The 16529-nt window shown below is 30.9% G+C and overlaps 2 protein-coding genes across 3 annotated transcripts in view; one reads left to right on the top strand and one right to left on the bottom strand.

The window, feature by feature from the left end:
* LOC105219738 (uncharacterized) overlaps positions 1-9324 on the bottom strand; it is a 127175-nt gene extending 117851 nt beyond the window's left edge. Inside the window, exon 1 of the mRNA XM_054226260.1 lies at positions 9101-9324. The gene's annotated coding sequence lies outside the window, so the exon portion shown is untranslated. The remainder of the gene's footprint in view (positions 1-9100) is intronic.
* Positions 521-3500, top strand: LOC105220241 (very-long-chain (3R)-3-hydroxyacyl-CoA dehydratase). Of its 2 annotated transcripts, XM_029045708.2 has the most exons (7): positions 521-830; positions 890-971; positions 1025-1141; positions 1196-1430; positions 1970-2315; positions 2832-2984; positions 3046-3500. In XM_029045708.2, exons 1-7 carry the CDS (start codon positions 820-822, stop codon positions 3062-3064), a joined length of 963 nt encoding a protein of 320 aa, XP_028901541.1. In that variant the 5' UTR covers positions 521-819; the 3' UTR covers positions 3065-3500. The 2 variants fall into 2 exon arrangements, with proteins under 2 accessions (XP_028901541.1, XP_011194974.1); XM_011196672.3 differs by having other exon boundaries at positions 2832-3500.
* Positions 9325-16529: the final 7205 nt, after the last annotated feature.

Consider the following 16529-nt stretch of genomic DNA (forward strand, 5'->3'; position numbering starts at 1 on the left):
CGGGCAAGAAAAAAAGATCGGTACACCATCGTTGTTCATTTAAGTGGCACATAAAAATGTAAAAGTTATAGGCCGTGTACAAATTTGTTTTGTAAAAGAGAGAACAATTAAAAAAAAGTAAATTAATTTACATAAATGACCATTATGATAATTAAATAAAGATTTTTGTGAATTTATCGTGGCAGAATTTATGAAATAGAAACAATATAACAAATTATGTAACGAAAATATTAGTGGTACTCATTTAACGTCCCAATTATATAAAAATGGTAAATTTGGAATATAGCAACACAAGTTAAATGAGCGATCTTTGGCAATATTGTGCAAAATCAGCAGATTGTGAATTAATTGTAAGCATACCATGAATGCCACTGAAAATGGTCTCGCATATTTGCAAGATTGTCGTAAAATAAAATGCATGTACAAATTAACAGGTATTGAGTATTGCACAAACTTAATCGATTAAGAAATTGCATAATCTAAACTACAATAAATAGTATACTGAATGTGTGTTTATGGCAACCCTGGTACTATTTATTTACATTCTAAATGCCGCTTTCGTATTTGTTATATATTATATTGGTTCGTAATAATAAAACTCAAAATAATGATATTTGTGTTATACTGTGTAAATTCACTAGTTACTTAGCAAAGTGAAAAAAACTGCAACTTAATCTAAACATAAGGCGGTGTTAATTACACTATCTGTGATTAGGCTGGGATATTGATTTCTCTTTATGCATACATACCTTTTCCTAAATATTAACTCTGTGAAATTTGGAGCTTTGGAAAAAAGCATATACAACAATTTTTCACAAAATGATTAACACGTAAGAATATATACTTTCTGCTTCATACACTAATATAAATATGAAATATAACTTTTTAGGTCCAATTCTCTATATCCATTAGTGTTTTGGGCACAGACAAAGGAACAAGTGACATTGAAAGTAGACTTAAAAGATTCAAAGGTAAGTCAAACCTTAATGGAAAAAATGAAAAATTAACATCTTGTGTACTTTAGAACCATTTAGTGAAGTTTACGGAAAAAAATCTTGTATTTTCTTCTAAAGGATATGGTGCTTGCGGATTTAATGAATACAAATTCGAATTGCATTTCTATGCTCCTATTGATAGCGAGGTATGCTTGATATAATTTAACACGATAAATCATTAATTATTTCTTTTTTATTAGCAATGTAGCTATCGTATCACAGATAACAAAGTGGAGTTCTTCATTAAAAAATTGGAATCTAAATGGTGGTCTCGTTTAATTGCAACTCCACAGAAACCACATTGGTTGAAAATTGATTTTGATCGTTGGAGTACCGAAGACGAAATCATCGATGATGAAAAGCCTCGCGATATCATGGAGGACTATTCTAAAGAGTTTGACAGGGTACAGAAAGAAGAATTTGGTTACTTAAAAGGTGGTTGAAATATCCATTCTCAATAATTTTTGTGTTTAATCTATCTTGTGGCTGTGTACACTTAAAACATTCTCAAATAATTTTTTAATAAGCTGCAGAGTTTGCAGTACTTGTCCTAATAGTATTGTATAGTCTCGATCTGGTTTGACGTGCGTTGTAATATATTCTCTGTGATGCAATTTAATAGTGTGAAATTTACTAAAACATAAGCTAAACAAAGTAGGGTAGGTTGTAATTTACGAATTTATTCAATCTCTTTATATGGAATGTTAAATTAAGCAATTGACTTATACCCAAAATTAATTCGATTCGAATTCGAATAGTACTCCAATAACGAAAACTATCCAACTGGTAGTAATCCGATAGATATAAAGGACATTAACTGTCAACATTGTTAGAGAATAAAATCAAATGTATGATATTATATACATTATTTTTGCGTACATAACATTTATACTTCGTTTACGTTTTTTATCTATTTAATTATTACTATATATTTACGAGAGCACTCTATATTTCAAATTTTTATTCAATTTCAGAAAGCGCCAAAAGAGTGTATATGATATTTTATAATTTGGCCCAATTAATTGGATATCTTTACATTTTAATAGTGATGTGTGTGTTGTACTACCGTGATGGTATATTGTCTATGCCTAAAACATATGAATCTGTTGGCAACGCAATGAAATTTTGTCAGCTATTGCAATACCTTGAAGTTCTACATCCCATTTTTGGATACACAAAAGGTGGTGCTTTGATGCCATTTTTTCAGGTTACGGGACGCAATTTTATACTCTTCGTAATGGTGGAGTTAGAGGAGCGTATGCAAACGAAACCAGTAATTTTTTATGTGTTCGCGATATGGTCATGTATCGAAATAATTCGGTAAACACAGAATTAAATTTATATTATAGATATGTTATTGCGAAATGTTATCATATTTATTTATTTAGTATTTCGATTATACTACGTTCTACAAAAAAAAATCGTTATCCTTTATGACAACGATATTTTCAATACAAAAATGTTATATTTTTCTTATCGAATTTTAATATTGAAAATTATAATATTAGTCAAATTATATTTAAAGGTCGCATATTTATAGTTTTTCTATGTTATTAAATATTTTAATAATTTTTCTTCATATTGCATATTGCTATAATCAGTTAATGACGAACTCGGATATTTTTCATTGATAATGCTTAGCTGCGAGATTAGTAGAACGATAACTAAACACTAACACTAGCATTTTTTGTATATAATTAAATTATTTAATTTATTTAATAATTAAATTGTTGATTATCACATTTACTTATTGCTTTCATTTGGCTATAACTTAGTTATCAATTGATTGCTTTATTTTAATCACTTAATACATATAATTTTTATCTGTTTTTTCAGATATCCGTACTATTTAACGCAAATCTTTAAATGCGAAATTGGGCTTCTCACATGGCTACGTTATACCATTTGGATACCACTGTATCCTATGGGAATATTATGCGAGGGCATAATAATTCTCCGGAATCTACCCTATTTTGAAGAAACGAAAAGGTTGTCGGTTGATTTGCCAAACAAATTGAATTTCTATTTTAACATGCCTGCATTTATGAAGATTTATCTGCTGCTTCTAATTTTGCCGGGAACTTATTTAGTTATGTCTCATATGACAAAGACGCGTGCCAAGAAGCTAACGGGAAAACGAATTTCTTAGCTTAAATATTATTTTAACAGGTAGGCACAGCTTCAACCGGAATGACGTACTTTTATTATTGTCAAATTTACTATACAAATGTAAAAATATTTTATTTTATTGTATTTATTCTTATTAATACATAGCAAATTAATTTCCTCAAATGACTACAATTTTGAATATAAATAGTTAGGCATAATGAAATTCTGTCGTAAAACTTACAAACTGACAAGAAAAAATTGAAAACTCACTAGGGAACTATTACCACTTTTGTTAGCTTTTGCGAAATTTAATATTATCATTCTTGGTTTTAAGTATTAAAACAATATATCCATAAGGATAATATAAAAATAAAAAATACACATGCTTAATATTTATTTATTTTTGTTTTGATTACCGATGGAGTAGAATACGTATTCAATATTTATGCCCCTAGCTAGCACACTTCATAACAATTGAAATTCTGAAACGAACGATCGCAACTCAATCCTTTAAAAAATTGTGGTTAAAGTTTTATCGAACTTCACGCTTTACCGTTTACAACACTGTGGTAGTGTGCTTAACGGTAATAGCAAGCAATGGATGGAGCTATCTTAAGACCTGTACTGGCCTTAAGAACCAAAAGAATTGGACTACACGTTATTTTGCCTCATGCTGCCATGACAGCGACTATAGCCTCAACGGTATTAACGCGAATAATGGACAACATAGTCTAGCCAGAGTAGAAGAATAATGTTGGCCAAAGTCACCCAATCTATTGTAATGTATGCAGCGCGTGTATGGACCATTGTATAGAGAAGTAGAGAAACTCCAAAAACCCACCTCCAGAAACTACTTTTGACATTTAAGCCAACATGGCCGCCTATGTTGAGCTAATTCATATTCCCCAAAAAGGGTTTCACATAATCAAAAATTTGTGTATTATTGTTTATTACCATTCGAATTTTTGGTAGTATTATGTTGTTATTTAGTATTACGAAATTAAATTATATTAATTCTGATAGGGATGAATACCCAACATAACTATTTGTAATGCGGTATGGTACGAAAAGTTGGCAGTAATTTAAATAGTATTTTAATTTAATTATTTTAAAGTATTTATAGACAAAATTGGGAATGGAAAATACAATTTATACATAAGTAAATATGCATGTGTATATTTTTATTGTAAATACAAATCGATTTTATGCTCTTTCATCAATGAATAAACATGGGAGAGATCAAAAAGTTATTAAAATAACACTTCTTATAATAATGATATAAATTTGTTACATTATCAATTTTTTGTATTTGTCTATATTTATACCTAAGACAGACATATGGTTTTCATACTATTACATGTACTACAATAAAAGCTCTAGAAACCATGAACCAGCATAGTGACACACATGTAGTATATTGTACTAAGTTTATATTCATCAGCTGATACAAATAAATTCAAGCAAATTGTAATTATGAATAACAGGCAGGAAAATTTATCCTGACTTAGTTATAACTTCAAGCAATCTTAAAATATTATTGTTCATTATAATTATTACATATTACATATTATCACATACATATTACATATTTTTCAAATTTTGTTTTTTGATGTCAATTAATTTTGAATTTAATTTATTTTCTACATGTCAAAATGTCAAAAACATATGATTGTGGCAAAAGAGCTTAAAGCTTTCGGTGTGTTCAATGCAATCCATTGTAGTACATTTCACAACACCACAAAATTTCAATGGTTTCTAGAACTCTATTGTAGTACGGAACACCATTTGCTTTCAAACAAAATTCGGAAAAACGGTGATACACATATGGTTTCTGAAGCATACTACAATGTATACTACATGTCTGTCTCAGGTATTAGACAATACATTAGACCTATATACGAAGTTAAGGTTTTTTTTTTTCAAATTGTGCAAAAATTATTTTCCTAGTTACTGCATTCAAATATAGAAATATTTGTCCCTTTTAAACAGCTAACGCTAAATCACATAAATCATTAAAATTAAATTTCGCAAAAATTCTACAATGCAACCATTTTCCGGTAAAAAGTCAGCCATCTTGGACTCCCAAAGAAACCTACCCCCGAGGACTACTTGACAGTTCTCCATGAACGTCTCTCAGCTGTGGATTGTTTACGTTTTATCAGCTGATAGTTTCACTACTTCTCTATACAATGGTATGGACCAGGGATAAAGGGATGTCCAACTTATTCCAGTGTGAGCGCGCCTCAAAATTTGCGTTTTTTATAACATTTTGCATTATTGCCAGATCAGACAAAATACAAATTTTTGGGCATTTAAATTAAAATACCCAACATTTATTATGGTTAAAAATTATTATATACTGAATGTTTAATATAAAATAACTTATTTCAGTTTCATTTAGTGATAAAATGGTATATTAAAATAGCCGGTTTTCGAAGTTTCAGTAATAAATATGGTCAATTATTAAGTGTCAACTGAAAATAAATCAATTTCTTTTATAATTTTCCATGAAAAATTAGTTTCTCGCTGCTGCAATTCAGAAAAATATTCTTAAACCACTTTTAAATTACGCGTTTTCATTTATATTTATTGTTTTAAGTTCTTATTAGTGATCTTGCAAGGCGGATAAAAATGTCTCCATCGATTTATTTTTTTTGCATCAATTCAATATGGCCTTTCCAGTTTCCCAATTGCGAAACGTCAAAACCTCCTCATCTCGACAAACTGTCAAAGTTTAGGTGGTTTTGACGTTTACAATTGCGCTCTCACTTCCAGTGGTATGAGAGTTGTACATCTCTTTATCTCTGGTATGGACTAACGCACTAAAGTAGAAGACATATGTGAAACCGGTCAAATCTTTATTCCGCCTAAGTACATTTAAAGTTGCCAGCCATATTCAGTATATATAACGACTCTGGAGTACAAGAGAGTATACGAGAGACGAAAAAATATTAACAGGCCTCTAACAGCTAAATAGTGCGATGCAGAAAGACAACATAGTATAAATGAGTAGCAAATACGGTGGGATAGAGCGGTCAATATGGACTGGTTGATTCAAAATATTTAAGTGCGAAATAGACTTTTACCTGACGCAATTCGTAAGTGGTCACGACTGCTTTAGAGATAAAGATATTCTCTATGTATATGGTAACGATGGGACATAATCTCCTTGTATTAGTAAAAAGAAAATACTGAATATGTATTTTTCCATTGCCCAGAGGATGGCAAATTTAAGCAGTAGCAAACAGCAGGTATTAACTGTTAAGAAAGCTCTTGGCGCAATCGGCCAGCATAGCTCTGGTGAATCGTCCAAAACAGTAGCTAAGCCAGGATTGACGGCCAGGAAGGTTTTGCTGTGTGTTTGGTGGGATTGGAAGGGAATCATCCACTATGAGCTGCTCCCATATGGCCAGACGCTTATTCTCCCATCTACTGGGAACAACTTGACCGCTTGAAGAGGCGATCAACCAGAAGCGTCCAGAATTGGCCAACAGGAAGGGTGTAGTGTTCCATCAGAACAACGCCAGATCACACACTTCGTTAATGACTCGTACGGCAGCTACGGGAGCTCGGATGGGAGGTTTTATCGCATCCACCATATAGCCCGGACATAGCGCCAAGTGATTACCAACTGTTCCTGTGGCTGTACGCGTTCTTCGCAAATAAGAAGGGGGGTATTATGAAGTTGCCGTCTAGATGGAAACAGATGATCGAACGAAACGGCGCAGATTTGAACTTAATCCGATCACTGTAACACTTTTTATAAAGCATTAAATAAAGAGGAAAAAAGCGGAAGGGAGATATTTGCCAACCTAATATTTTAACCAAATTTGAAAAAAAATTCATCCTGAAAAATTTAACATTAATATTTCATTTTCATTAATAGAGTTTTATTGTTTTTTTTTTTAATATTAATTCAATTATTTATTTTTATTAAAAAAATATTAAATAAACAAATCCAGTTGAATTCGTGCACGGAATCTCAGTATATACACGGAAAGTACGGATACCTTATTAAAAATTATATCACCGATTACGTTAGTGCTACCAAATTTTGTTGTAAATATATATTTCGGAAATTCAATGGTAAAAATGGCTCAAAGGACAGATGTCAAAAAGGAAAATACAGATATATTTTTTTTATATCTTTAACTTGATATAAATTATAATTGATTAAAGTATAAGACGGGGACACAGCTAGAAACGAAGTGGTAAACATATTTTTTCACCAAAGAAAATGACGCAACACTATTGCGCACGATTAAGAGGACATTCCACCACAAGTGTTGCCTGTTTGTAGACAGTGTGTTCTATTGGCTTCTCTATAACTTGTATAGCCTTGAGAGACGGCAGATCGAAATTTGAAGGTGGCAGATGGCAGCAAAACGAGTTAGAAACTCCATTAAACAGCGGATTGGCAATTATATTTTCAGATTGATAGAATACAATTGGATAGAAAGCAAACATTGCGGTTGTTAGCCGTTAATTAAAATCATAGCAGAGCAACTCCAAAATTTATTATTTATTTTAGAATTTGCAATATGTGCCAAAAAGTACTTACACGAGTCCGTAAAAATAGTTTAATAAATATAAACACGAATATAAAAATGATGCTGAATTTAAAAGTTAATCATACTTTATCAAATAAAATTATAAAACCGCAGAGTATTAGAAATATTTATTTTTTTGCTTTGATACCAAACAAATACTAGCTGTCATCGATTGGCTAACTGCTATAGACAAGCCAATCGAACAAACTTTCCAAATTTCTATACAAACTGGCAGCACTGAAATCGAATTGTATATACATTTCGCACTGAACTCTTTAATCACCGTCTATGTCTAACGTTTTCTGCAACAAATTTAATTTTTGTTAAAGTTTTTTATTCAATAAATTCAATACAAAAATACTAACGATTTATCTTCGCCTGCCCTTTTCAATTTTAAATTTGTGTATAACAATTTTTATTATTTTGACAGTAATTTGTTCTTTGAGCCGTTCACAATAGTAAAATGGTTCTAAAATGATCAAAACAAAACTTGGTAGCACTCAGCAAGCGGCTATTGAAATTTTAATGAGGTATTCGCACACTCTCCAGCACGAATTCAACTAGATATCTTTGTTGTTGCTTTCACATGTAAAATTTTTGACAGGCGAGCAGCGCCCAAAAATAGCGAGCAGAGAAGCGACCAATCGATGGCAGCTACTATATACTACGGTTCATCAAAAGTTCCACGAAAAATTAATAGGTGCGCTTCAATAAACTGTAAAACTTGGAAATATTTACTTTGGCAAAAAATCGTGAAAAACCGAAAATTATTATTTACATTTATTTCAGTTTTCATTTTGACCCAGTCGTATACCTAATACCATAAATACATGCAAACGTCACATGCATACATATGTATGTACGTACGTCAATCAAAAATTAACCGCAGGATATGTGTATACATGTAGAGTTGTTGGCAATTCTTTTCTACTCAAGAAAATAAAGTTTTTGATAAACATCTTCTTAAATTTAACGAAACTGATACATATATGTTGTATATAGTCAATACATGTATGAATACTCAGCTTTATATATGTACATACTATGTTACGCGTACATATAAAAAATTTATAAACTAATCAAATGTTGCAGGCACAAAGTAATTTCAATTTGACGAAGGACAGCTGATTGAAGGTAATTGTTCTACTGTCCGAAGAACTCATAAAGTTTGAAAGCTAAATAGTTAATTCCGATTCTAAATATATAAGTGAACATAATTGTATATACGATTTTTTATTCCAATAAACGATTTTCCAATGATTATGTTACTTCAATTTGCTAACATTGTTTTTCTGACCCTAGCAAAATTTTCTATTACTATTCAAACATATCCATATACAGACATCTACATATGTATATATGTATGTATGTACGTATATGTAGTTGTGTATTAAAATTTTATTTGAATAATACTATAGAAATACGTTATAAATAAAATTTCCTCACTTTAAGAACTTTACATGACATTTTCAATTAGACAACAATGCACATATTTCAAATTACGAGTTACGGAATGCAACACGGACACACACACTTTATGCTTCCATTGATTGGTTACTGCCCTACCGCGCATTGAAGAACCAGCGGACTAACTGACAAGTCCTTTTACATACAACCAAGAATTTAAAGAAAATACTCATAAACTTCATGCATGCTGATTCTCTTTACAATTCACATTTAACTGCAGAGTTCATTTTTCGTACAAATAAAAAACCAGCTTCGTAATCTCCCCTTTTGAGGACAAATCTTTTACACGCACTCAAATTCGCTCGAAAGTCTGCAAATATTTTCACAAAACAACCAACATTCGATAAAATGAGAACGGGTACATAATTTCTCTCATTTCAATTCATTTTCTTGCAACAACTTTTGGTAACTCACAATTCTCTCACGTGCTGACACATTTGCTCTTAGCTGGCTTTAATTTCCTCTTTTCTTTGTATCTAACGGTTAATGCATTTTTATTCTTCATATTTAGGGCTGATGCGGAGTAAAAATTAGCATTGCAGTAAGAGAACTTATATCCAGTGCTACCGTTTTCGGCATTTTTTACTAAATTTGGTAGGATATCATGATGTTGAATGTAATGATAGATTTTCAACATTTAAAAACAAAGAAAACACATACCAACTGTAAAATCTATATTGAAAAGATTAATTTAGAGTAATATAATATAAATAATTGCATAGTACTTTTCTATTATGTGATTGCGCATACACTTTTCGTTAGCTATTTAACTAAACTTCTCTTTTAATATATGTATTTATTTAAACTTTTTATTGTTCGAATACAAAATAGGCAATATTGAGCCGTTAATATCAAAAGTAAAGTTAATTAGTACAAGAGACATCAATAATGCTAAGGTAAGCTTCCTCGAATGCAACACTCTCCTTAAGAAAAACATACTGTGCGTCATCAGAATAGCGCCCCCAATCATGCTTGGTTGATACCAAATGTTATCCATAGTATTTGGATTATAGCTACACTATTTTTTTCTAACACCATTTCAGTAATTTGCCTCAAAATAAGCCAAGAAAGGAGATAATACGATTCATTATAATATTTTAATGATTTAAAAACCAAAACAGTCGAAAAATTGTCAACCGAAAATTGAGTGATCAAGATAGCGCTCTCTACGCTAACTTAATTTCTTCCGTTTATTTCATATGAAACGTCAAACTTAACATTTTTAAATTATAATTAGAATGTTTTTAACATAAATTAGTATTGGGTGTGCCACCTTTGTTGACAAGAACTTTAGAAATTTTATTTTCTAATAAAATCGAGTGTCATGGTTGACCAAATGTGTGTTATGTCATCGATTAGTTCCGTTTTGGTGATATATTGCTTACCACTCGCATATACATTTCTAACTAACCATCCCCAGACGTTTTTTATAATATTTAGGTCTGAGGAGTATTACGGCCACTCCAGAAAAACTAGATTTTGGTTATGTATCCATGTTTTTACAGACCGGACCGTGTGTTTTTTGTTTCTATTTGGGCTTTCGTAAATAAATTTATTCTCATCCAAAAATATGAAATGCCAACGGTAAAAATTACTTTTACCGCACTTTTTAAAATTTGGATTAACTTTAGTTTCTGACTTTTTAAACGTTAAGCTCCCTTAACTGCTATTTTATTAGTTGATTTGATCTCTTTAACACTATTTTTTCTTGAATCTTATAATATGTTCAGCATAGTTATTCATAGGATCGGATCGGTTATTCATATATCAACGGGAATGGAGCACCCAAGTACTATTATAGTGCTGCCAAATTTTGTTTTACTTATGCAGCCCATTCACAATAGTAAAAATGATTCAAAATACAAATTATTGACAAAAAGGACAATTCAAATATTTTTATTCTCTCGAAACCAGGGACCGTAACTCTTGTGACTTTTATCAAAAAAATCAAAAAATAAGAGTTATTTTTGATTTTTATATATTTAGATCAAAAATATGAGTTATTTTTTGATTTTTATGTATTTAGATCAAAAATAAAAGTTATTTTTGATTTTTATTTTTTTAGATCAAAAAATAAGAATTATTTTTGATTTTTATATTTTTATATCAATAATAAAAATTAATTCAAAATTTTTATTTATTTATTTATGCCGTATGTATTACAATATGCTGCATCATTCCAATTTTTATAAATGTATGAGTATAATAAGTCCCATTATCAAACGTCCAATAAACTCTTACGTAGATATGTTCACGGTAGCAATGCTTTAATTAAAACAGTATTCAGAAGAAGCAAATTTAGGCGTAGTGATAAAGAAGAAACTGACAATTAAAATATAGGAAAAAATAAGCAGTGCTCATCACAAATTCTCCCTCGCGATTGAATGCTATCATGTAATATGCAATATGCATTGAAATTAGCAAATTGAAAACAACAATAAGATTACACTAATAATAAAAGGTGTACACTTATAATAACAAGAACAAAAATGAAAGAACAAGTAATAGCGTTATTTCAAGTTCAGGGGCACAACATTTTGTTGTTATTATAACCTTACACCACAGTACATACAGTAGAAAACCTTATTCGTGGGGAATTCTCGGTGGTAAGATAGCCGCCATCTTGTAAAAACGCAATGCTATATATATTGAGTACAGTATACTCTCGAAAAGTAAATCGATTGGTATTTTGGGTTATTTACTTTTTCGAATAATTTACTTTTCCAAATATATACATAAATTACCTGTTTTTATAATATTAAATGCATTTTTAAACTTAAAAAATTCATTCATTTATTTGCTTCAATAAAACATATGGATTTACATGAAAAACATATTTACATTTACATACATACATATGAATTTACTATGAAGAGAAACAATTTTGAATATTCTTTTGTTTTTTTCTTTTGCAATATATTTTCTGTCCAGTTTTGTACGACAATTCAAAAAGTCTGACACCTGATTTGCGATCATTTTTAAACCAGTGGATCAAGTAGGAGAGTTTATTTACTAAAAAGACGCGATAAACAAGACGCGAAAAGCAACATCGTAAAAAACTCTGAAAAGTAAATTAAAAAATTTACTTTTTCGAGGTGCATGTGTATTCTTAAAGGTGATTAACTTTTCCGCGATTATTTACTTTCTGAGAATTTACTTTTCGAGAGTATACTGTACTTCATTTTAGTAAAACTTTAGTCATAAAATAACAAATATTATGTATATAGCTGTCTTATATACGGCGAAATTATTTATTTATACTATATTTCAATTATAGAAGATTTTAACATCAATGTGTGCCATATTATTGCAAAAAAAAATATTAAATGTTGATGAGATATTTCATAAGTGGTGAGAATAAAATACAGCTCTCATACAAGTACTTCTCTGTGGTACGTTATTTTTGGCCACATTTATTTAAACTTAACTGGCACAAAATTAGCAAAAAATCCATTTTTGCTAGTTTTTACTTAAATTATTACAAACAATTATATTTAAAATACTTTGAATTGCATAGCTTGGAAGTACACAATAGTTTTATAAGCTTCAAATGATACGTGGTTGCCTCCTTATTAAACATTTTTAAAACTAAATATGTCATGATCCTATTGAATAGGCATTTTAAACCATCGGGTCCAAGGTAACAAGAATCAAAATCGTCATTTAATACTAATATAAGTTTTTTATGAAATTTATAAAAAGCTCAAGAGCTTTTACTAAGTTTGACGAATCTTACACTTTTTATTTTGTAAAAGTATAGGCGTCTTCAGAGATCTACCCTTTCTCGAATAATGTTAAAGACAGCAAACAATTGTGCATTTTAAAATATTCATTATACATATAACCATATAAATATGAAAATGAATTTCTCTGAAGGAAATCGTTTTCAATTATATCAATTTCCATACAATGTCTAACAGATTGCTGACTATCTATGGAAGACATTGCCAATGCTTAAAAAGTTTGCCAAGAACTATCTTGAACCAGACAAACATACTCTTTCAAGGTTATTTAGTGAAAATTATTCAAATTGTTTAATAGTAATATTAAATCTTTTAAAATTTGAAAGCGCTAAATACAGTGTCACCAACCCAGGGATGTATTTATTTTAATACAATATTTAAAAATTAGTTGAATCGCGTTATACACTTGTACATAAAATATAACTAACTTATCAATAAATAACACTTAATACCACATAAAATTTAATAAATATCCGAAATAATTTAAAATAATTCCAATAATAATGAAAAAATTTATTTTATTTAATAATTATTTAAGTACTGTTCATCGGACTTTAAAAGTTTTGTGATGATTAAATGCTGGCACAACACCCTAATTACCACAATTGTAGCAAAAAAAGCGTAGCACACAACCCAAGTACGCCTCGGTGGTGTGTTAAAAGATGAAAATTAATTTAAACAAAAAAGGTTTTCTACTGTATATACTGAGCCTTACACCTTAGTTTTACTTTAAAGCTTAACAGAGATTAAGAAACATATTATGTCACAAATTTTGAATTGATTTTTATTATTGATTTAAAAATATACAAATCAAAAATAATTCTTATTTTTTGATCTAAAAAAATAAAAATCAAAAATAACTTTTATTTTTGATCTAAAATAACTTTTATTTTTGATCTAAAAAAATAAAAATTAAAAATAACTTTTATTTTTGATCTAAATATATAAAAATCAAAATATAAAAATCATACAATATTTCGCATATAGTTCACCTAAAAATCATGATGGTGGTTGTAAGTCCTAAAACTAAACGAGTTAGATATAGGGTTATGTATATCAAAATGATCAGGGTGACGAGTAAAGGTCAAATCCGGCTGTCTGTCTGTCAGTCCGTCCGTGCAAGCTGTAACTTGAGTAAAAATTGAGATATCTTGATGAAACTTGAAAGACGTATTTCTTGGTTAAGTTCGAAGATGGGCGTAATCGGAACACTGCCACGCCCACAAAATAGCAATAACCGAAAACATATAAAAACCTATAACTCAGCCATAAATTAAGATATTGAATTTAAAAAAAATCAAGGATACTTTCTAGAATCGTTTCTTTTAGGTACTACTACTACTGTTTCTTCTAATAATATGTTTCCGTGTTAAAAATTAGTGAAATCATAAAAATAAATATAAATATACCTAATGTTAGGGTTTCCAAACTTTCAATGGACTTTATACCATATATATGCCGAATATGTGAGTCAAATTGTTTGTTATATAATAAAATTAAATAAATAAATTGCGAGAGTATAAATGTTCGGTGACACCCGAACTTAGCCCTTCCTTACTTGTTTAAAAATATTTTTTAACTTGATATACTGTATATCATAATTGATTAAATCACCAAAGAAAATTATACAACACTAATGCCCATGATTAAGAGGACATTTTAGCGCAGGGTTGCACCACAAGTGCTGCTTGTTTGTTTGAATTGCTGGATAGTGTGTTCTTTTGTCTTCTCTATAAAGCTTAGACAATCGATAACAGCTTTTGGTTGAATTAAATGTTTCTAACATATTTCCTTAGTGAGATACCGTATTACCGTATACACCTAAATGCAACGAGACTGGCAATGGAAACGGTCACGATAATACACCAACGACGCCAAAAGACGATAGTTCCTAGGACGGCTGACGTCCAAGGAGAGAGATCTCTTCAAGGAACACGCCAAGGAACTACGCCTGCTAGTAAAACTCGGATGAGGTCAGGGAACCTGAACAGGGACCAGTAGCGCTGAAGCTGGAGATGAAGGACGCTACTCCGCCCTAAAAGCATCAGGATGGAAGTACTTCCGACTAATTACTCTGCTGAGGCCATGGAGCACAATCTCGGAGACAAATGATGACAATAACAAAGAGGCTGGCGAGGATAGTACTCCGCCCGTTCGCTCATCCAGTCTAGGGAGCAATGCACCAGTCAAGTAGGAGAGCAATCCGATGTGAGTGAACAAACCGCTCTTCCAACGACCCAAGAGCTCATGGACGGACTTGCTCTGGAGGCTATGCAGGTTGACAGGACTTGCGAGGAGCCGGTTCTATCAATTTAACACACAAGACAATAAACCTGCATTGAGGTATGATAGCTTCGGCTTTCATCTCGAAAAGGGAGCTGAAAGGTTTTTTGTTTTTCAGAACTCCTATCGAGAAACCTCGTTATAGTGCAGCGGAAGAAATAGTCATCGCATCGGCCTACTTCTCCAGTTAATCGTCTGTGGCGTCACCAGTTCAGAAACCAACCTTCGTTACTTAGGCAAAAGAAGAGGTACTTGATGTTACCCTCAGCAACCTTCTTGCGAATGGTCTAATTTCTCAGTGTCCGTGTTTGTTTGTATTCCTGCCATCTGTCACATAAGATACTTTCAAACAAAAAGCTTTTTGAGACATTGAGATATTGGGGTTTGCTCTTTTAGAAAGTAGGCAAGCATAGAAATATGCAAATATCTAATAGGTGAGAACATACTCGGGTGTATCATTTTCTGCTTGTGAACGCAGTTTTTAGGCGACAGAGATGATCTATTATAATCCATATGAATATATACATATATGTATATATATATAGTTTACTGACGATGACCCGTTATTTATACTAGAGGTTGCACACACTGACACGTTCTCATCATCCTCATTCATCATTTTAAAAAACGAATCACTAATCGAATCTTCATCTAGTAATTCATACACTATATCGGCTTGATTTCAAATAAATTAGTTAGCGCTAGATAAAATGAAATTTCTTATTTGGCTTAAAAGTTTGAAGTACCATATACATATGTATGTATGTATGACACATAAGCAAAAGGCAAAACAAGTTATGATTAATGATTGTTTTTCATCACATTTTATATTATTTACCTAAAATAAACACTATTGCATTTACCAGTAATGTTTCATGGACAAACAATGTAATAATTTATTATTATGGAAAATAATATTTACACTTAAATTTTTTGAAAATTCATTTCCGACCTATAAACTCTGCTGTCGTAATTTTAACCGTTAGCTTTTAGAACGCCTTTATTCGAATTACGAAGGTTTTACGGCATGTACCATATATGGTACGCAGTGGCGGATCCCAGGGGGGGGGCGGTTTTGGTGTTAAAACACCCCCTAAACTCAGAGAAAATATATGTTTGTTGATATCGGTTTGGAATGAGGTTATTGATCAAAAAAATCACATCAAATTATAAGCAATTATAATAAGTTACAAGATTTTTGTTGTTATTCATATAATTCGTACTTTCTCTACATTTGTACAAGCAGTATCGCTGAAGCTCTGTGATTAATTGAGGATTACACGGGATCTCACATTTCATGTTATATTTTCCTTGGTTTTTGAAAGAATTCTTCTAGTATTTCATCAACTGACAGATCAATATCCCTATGAATATTCATTGAT

This window comes from Zeugodacus cucurbitae, chromosome 3 (assembly GCF_028554725.1).
Source record: "Zeugodacus cucurbitae isolate PBARC_wt_2022May chromosome 3, idZeuCucr1.2, whole genome shotgun sequence".
Taxonomy (NCBI): domain Eukaryota; kingdom Metazoa; phylum Arthropoda; class Insecta; order Diptera; family Tephritidae; genus Zeugodacus; species Zeugodacus cucurbitae.

Excerpts from the sequence above, each read along its gene's own strand:
- LOC105220241 (XM_011196672.3), top strand. Across the intron at positions 1,142-1,195 it reads ATGCTCCTATTGATAGCGAG|CAATGTAGCTATCGTATCAC; the intron begins GTATGCTTGATA and ends CTTTTTTATTAG. Across the intron at positions 1,431-1,969 it reads AGAATTTGGTTACTTAAAAG|AAAGCGCCAAAAGAGTGTAT; the intron begins GTGGTTGAAATA and ends ATTCAATTTCAG.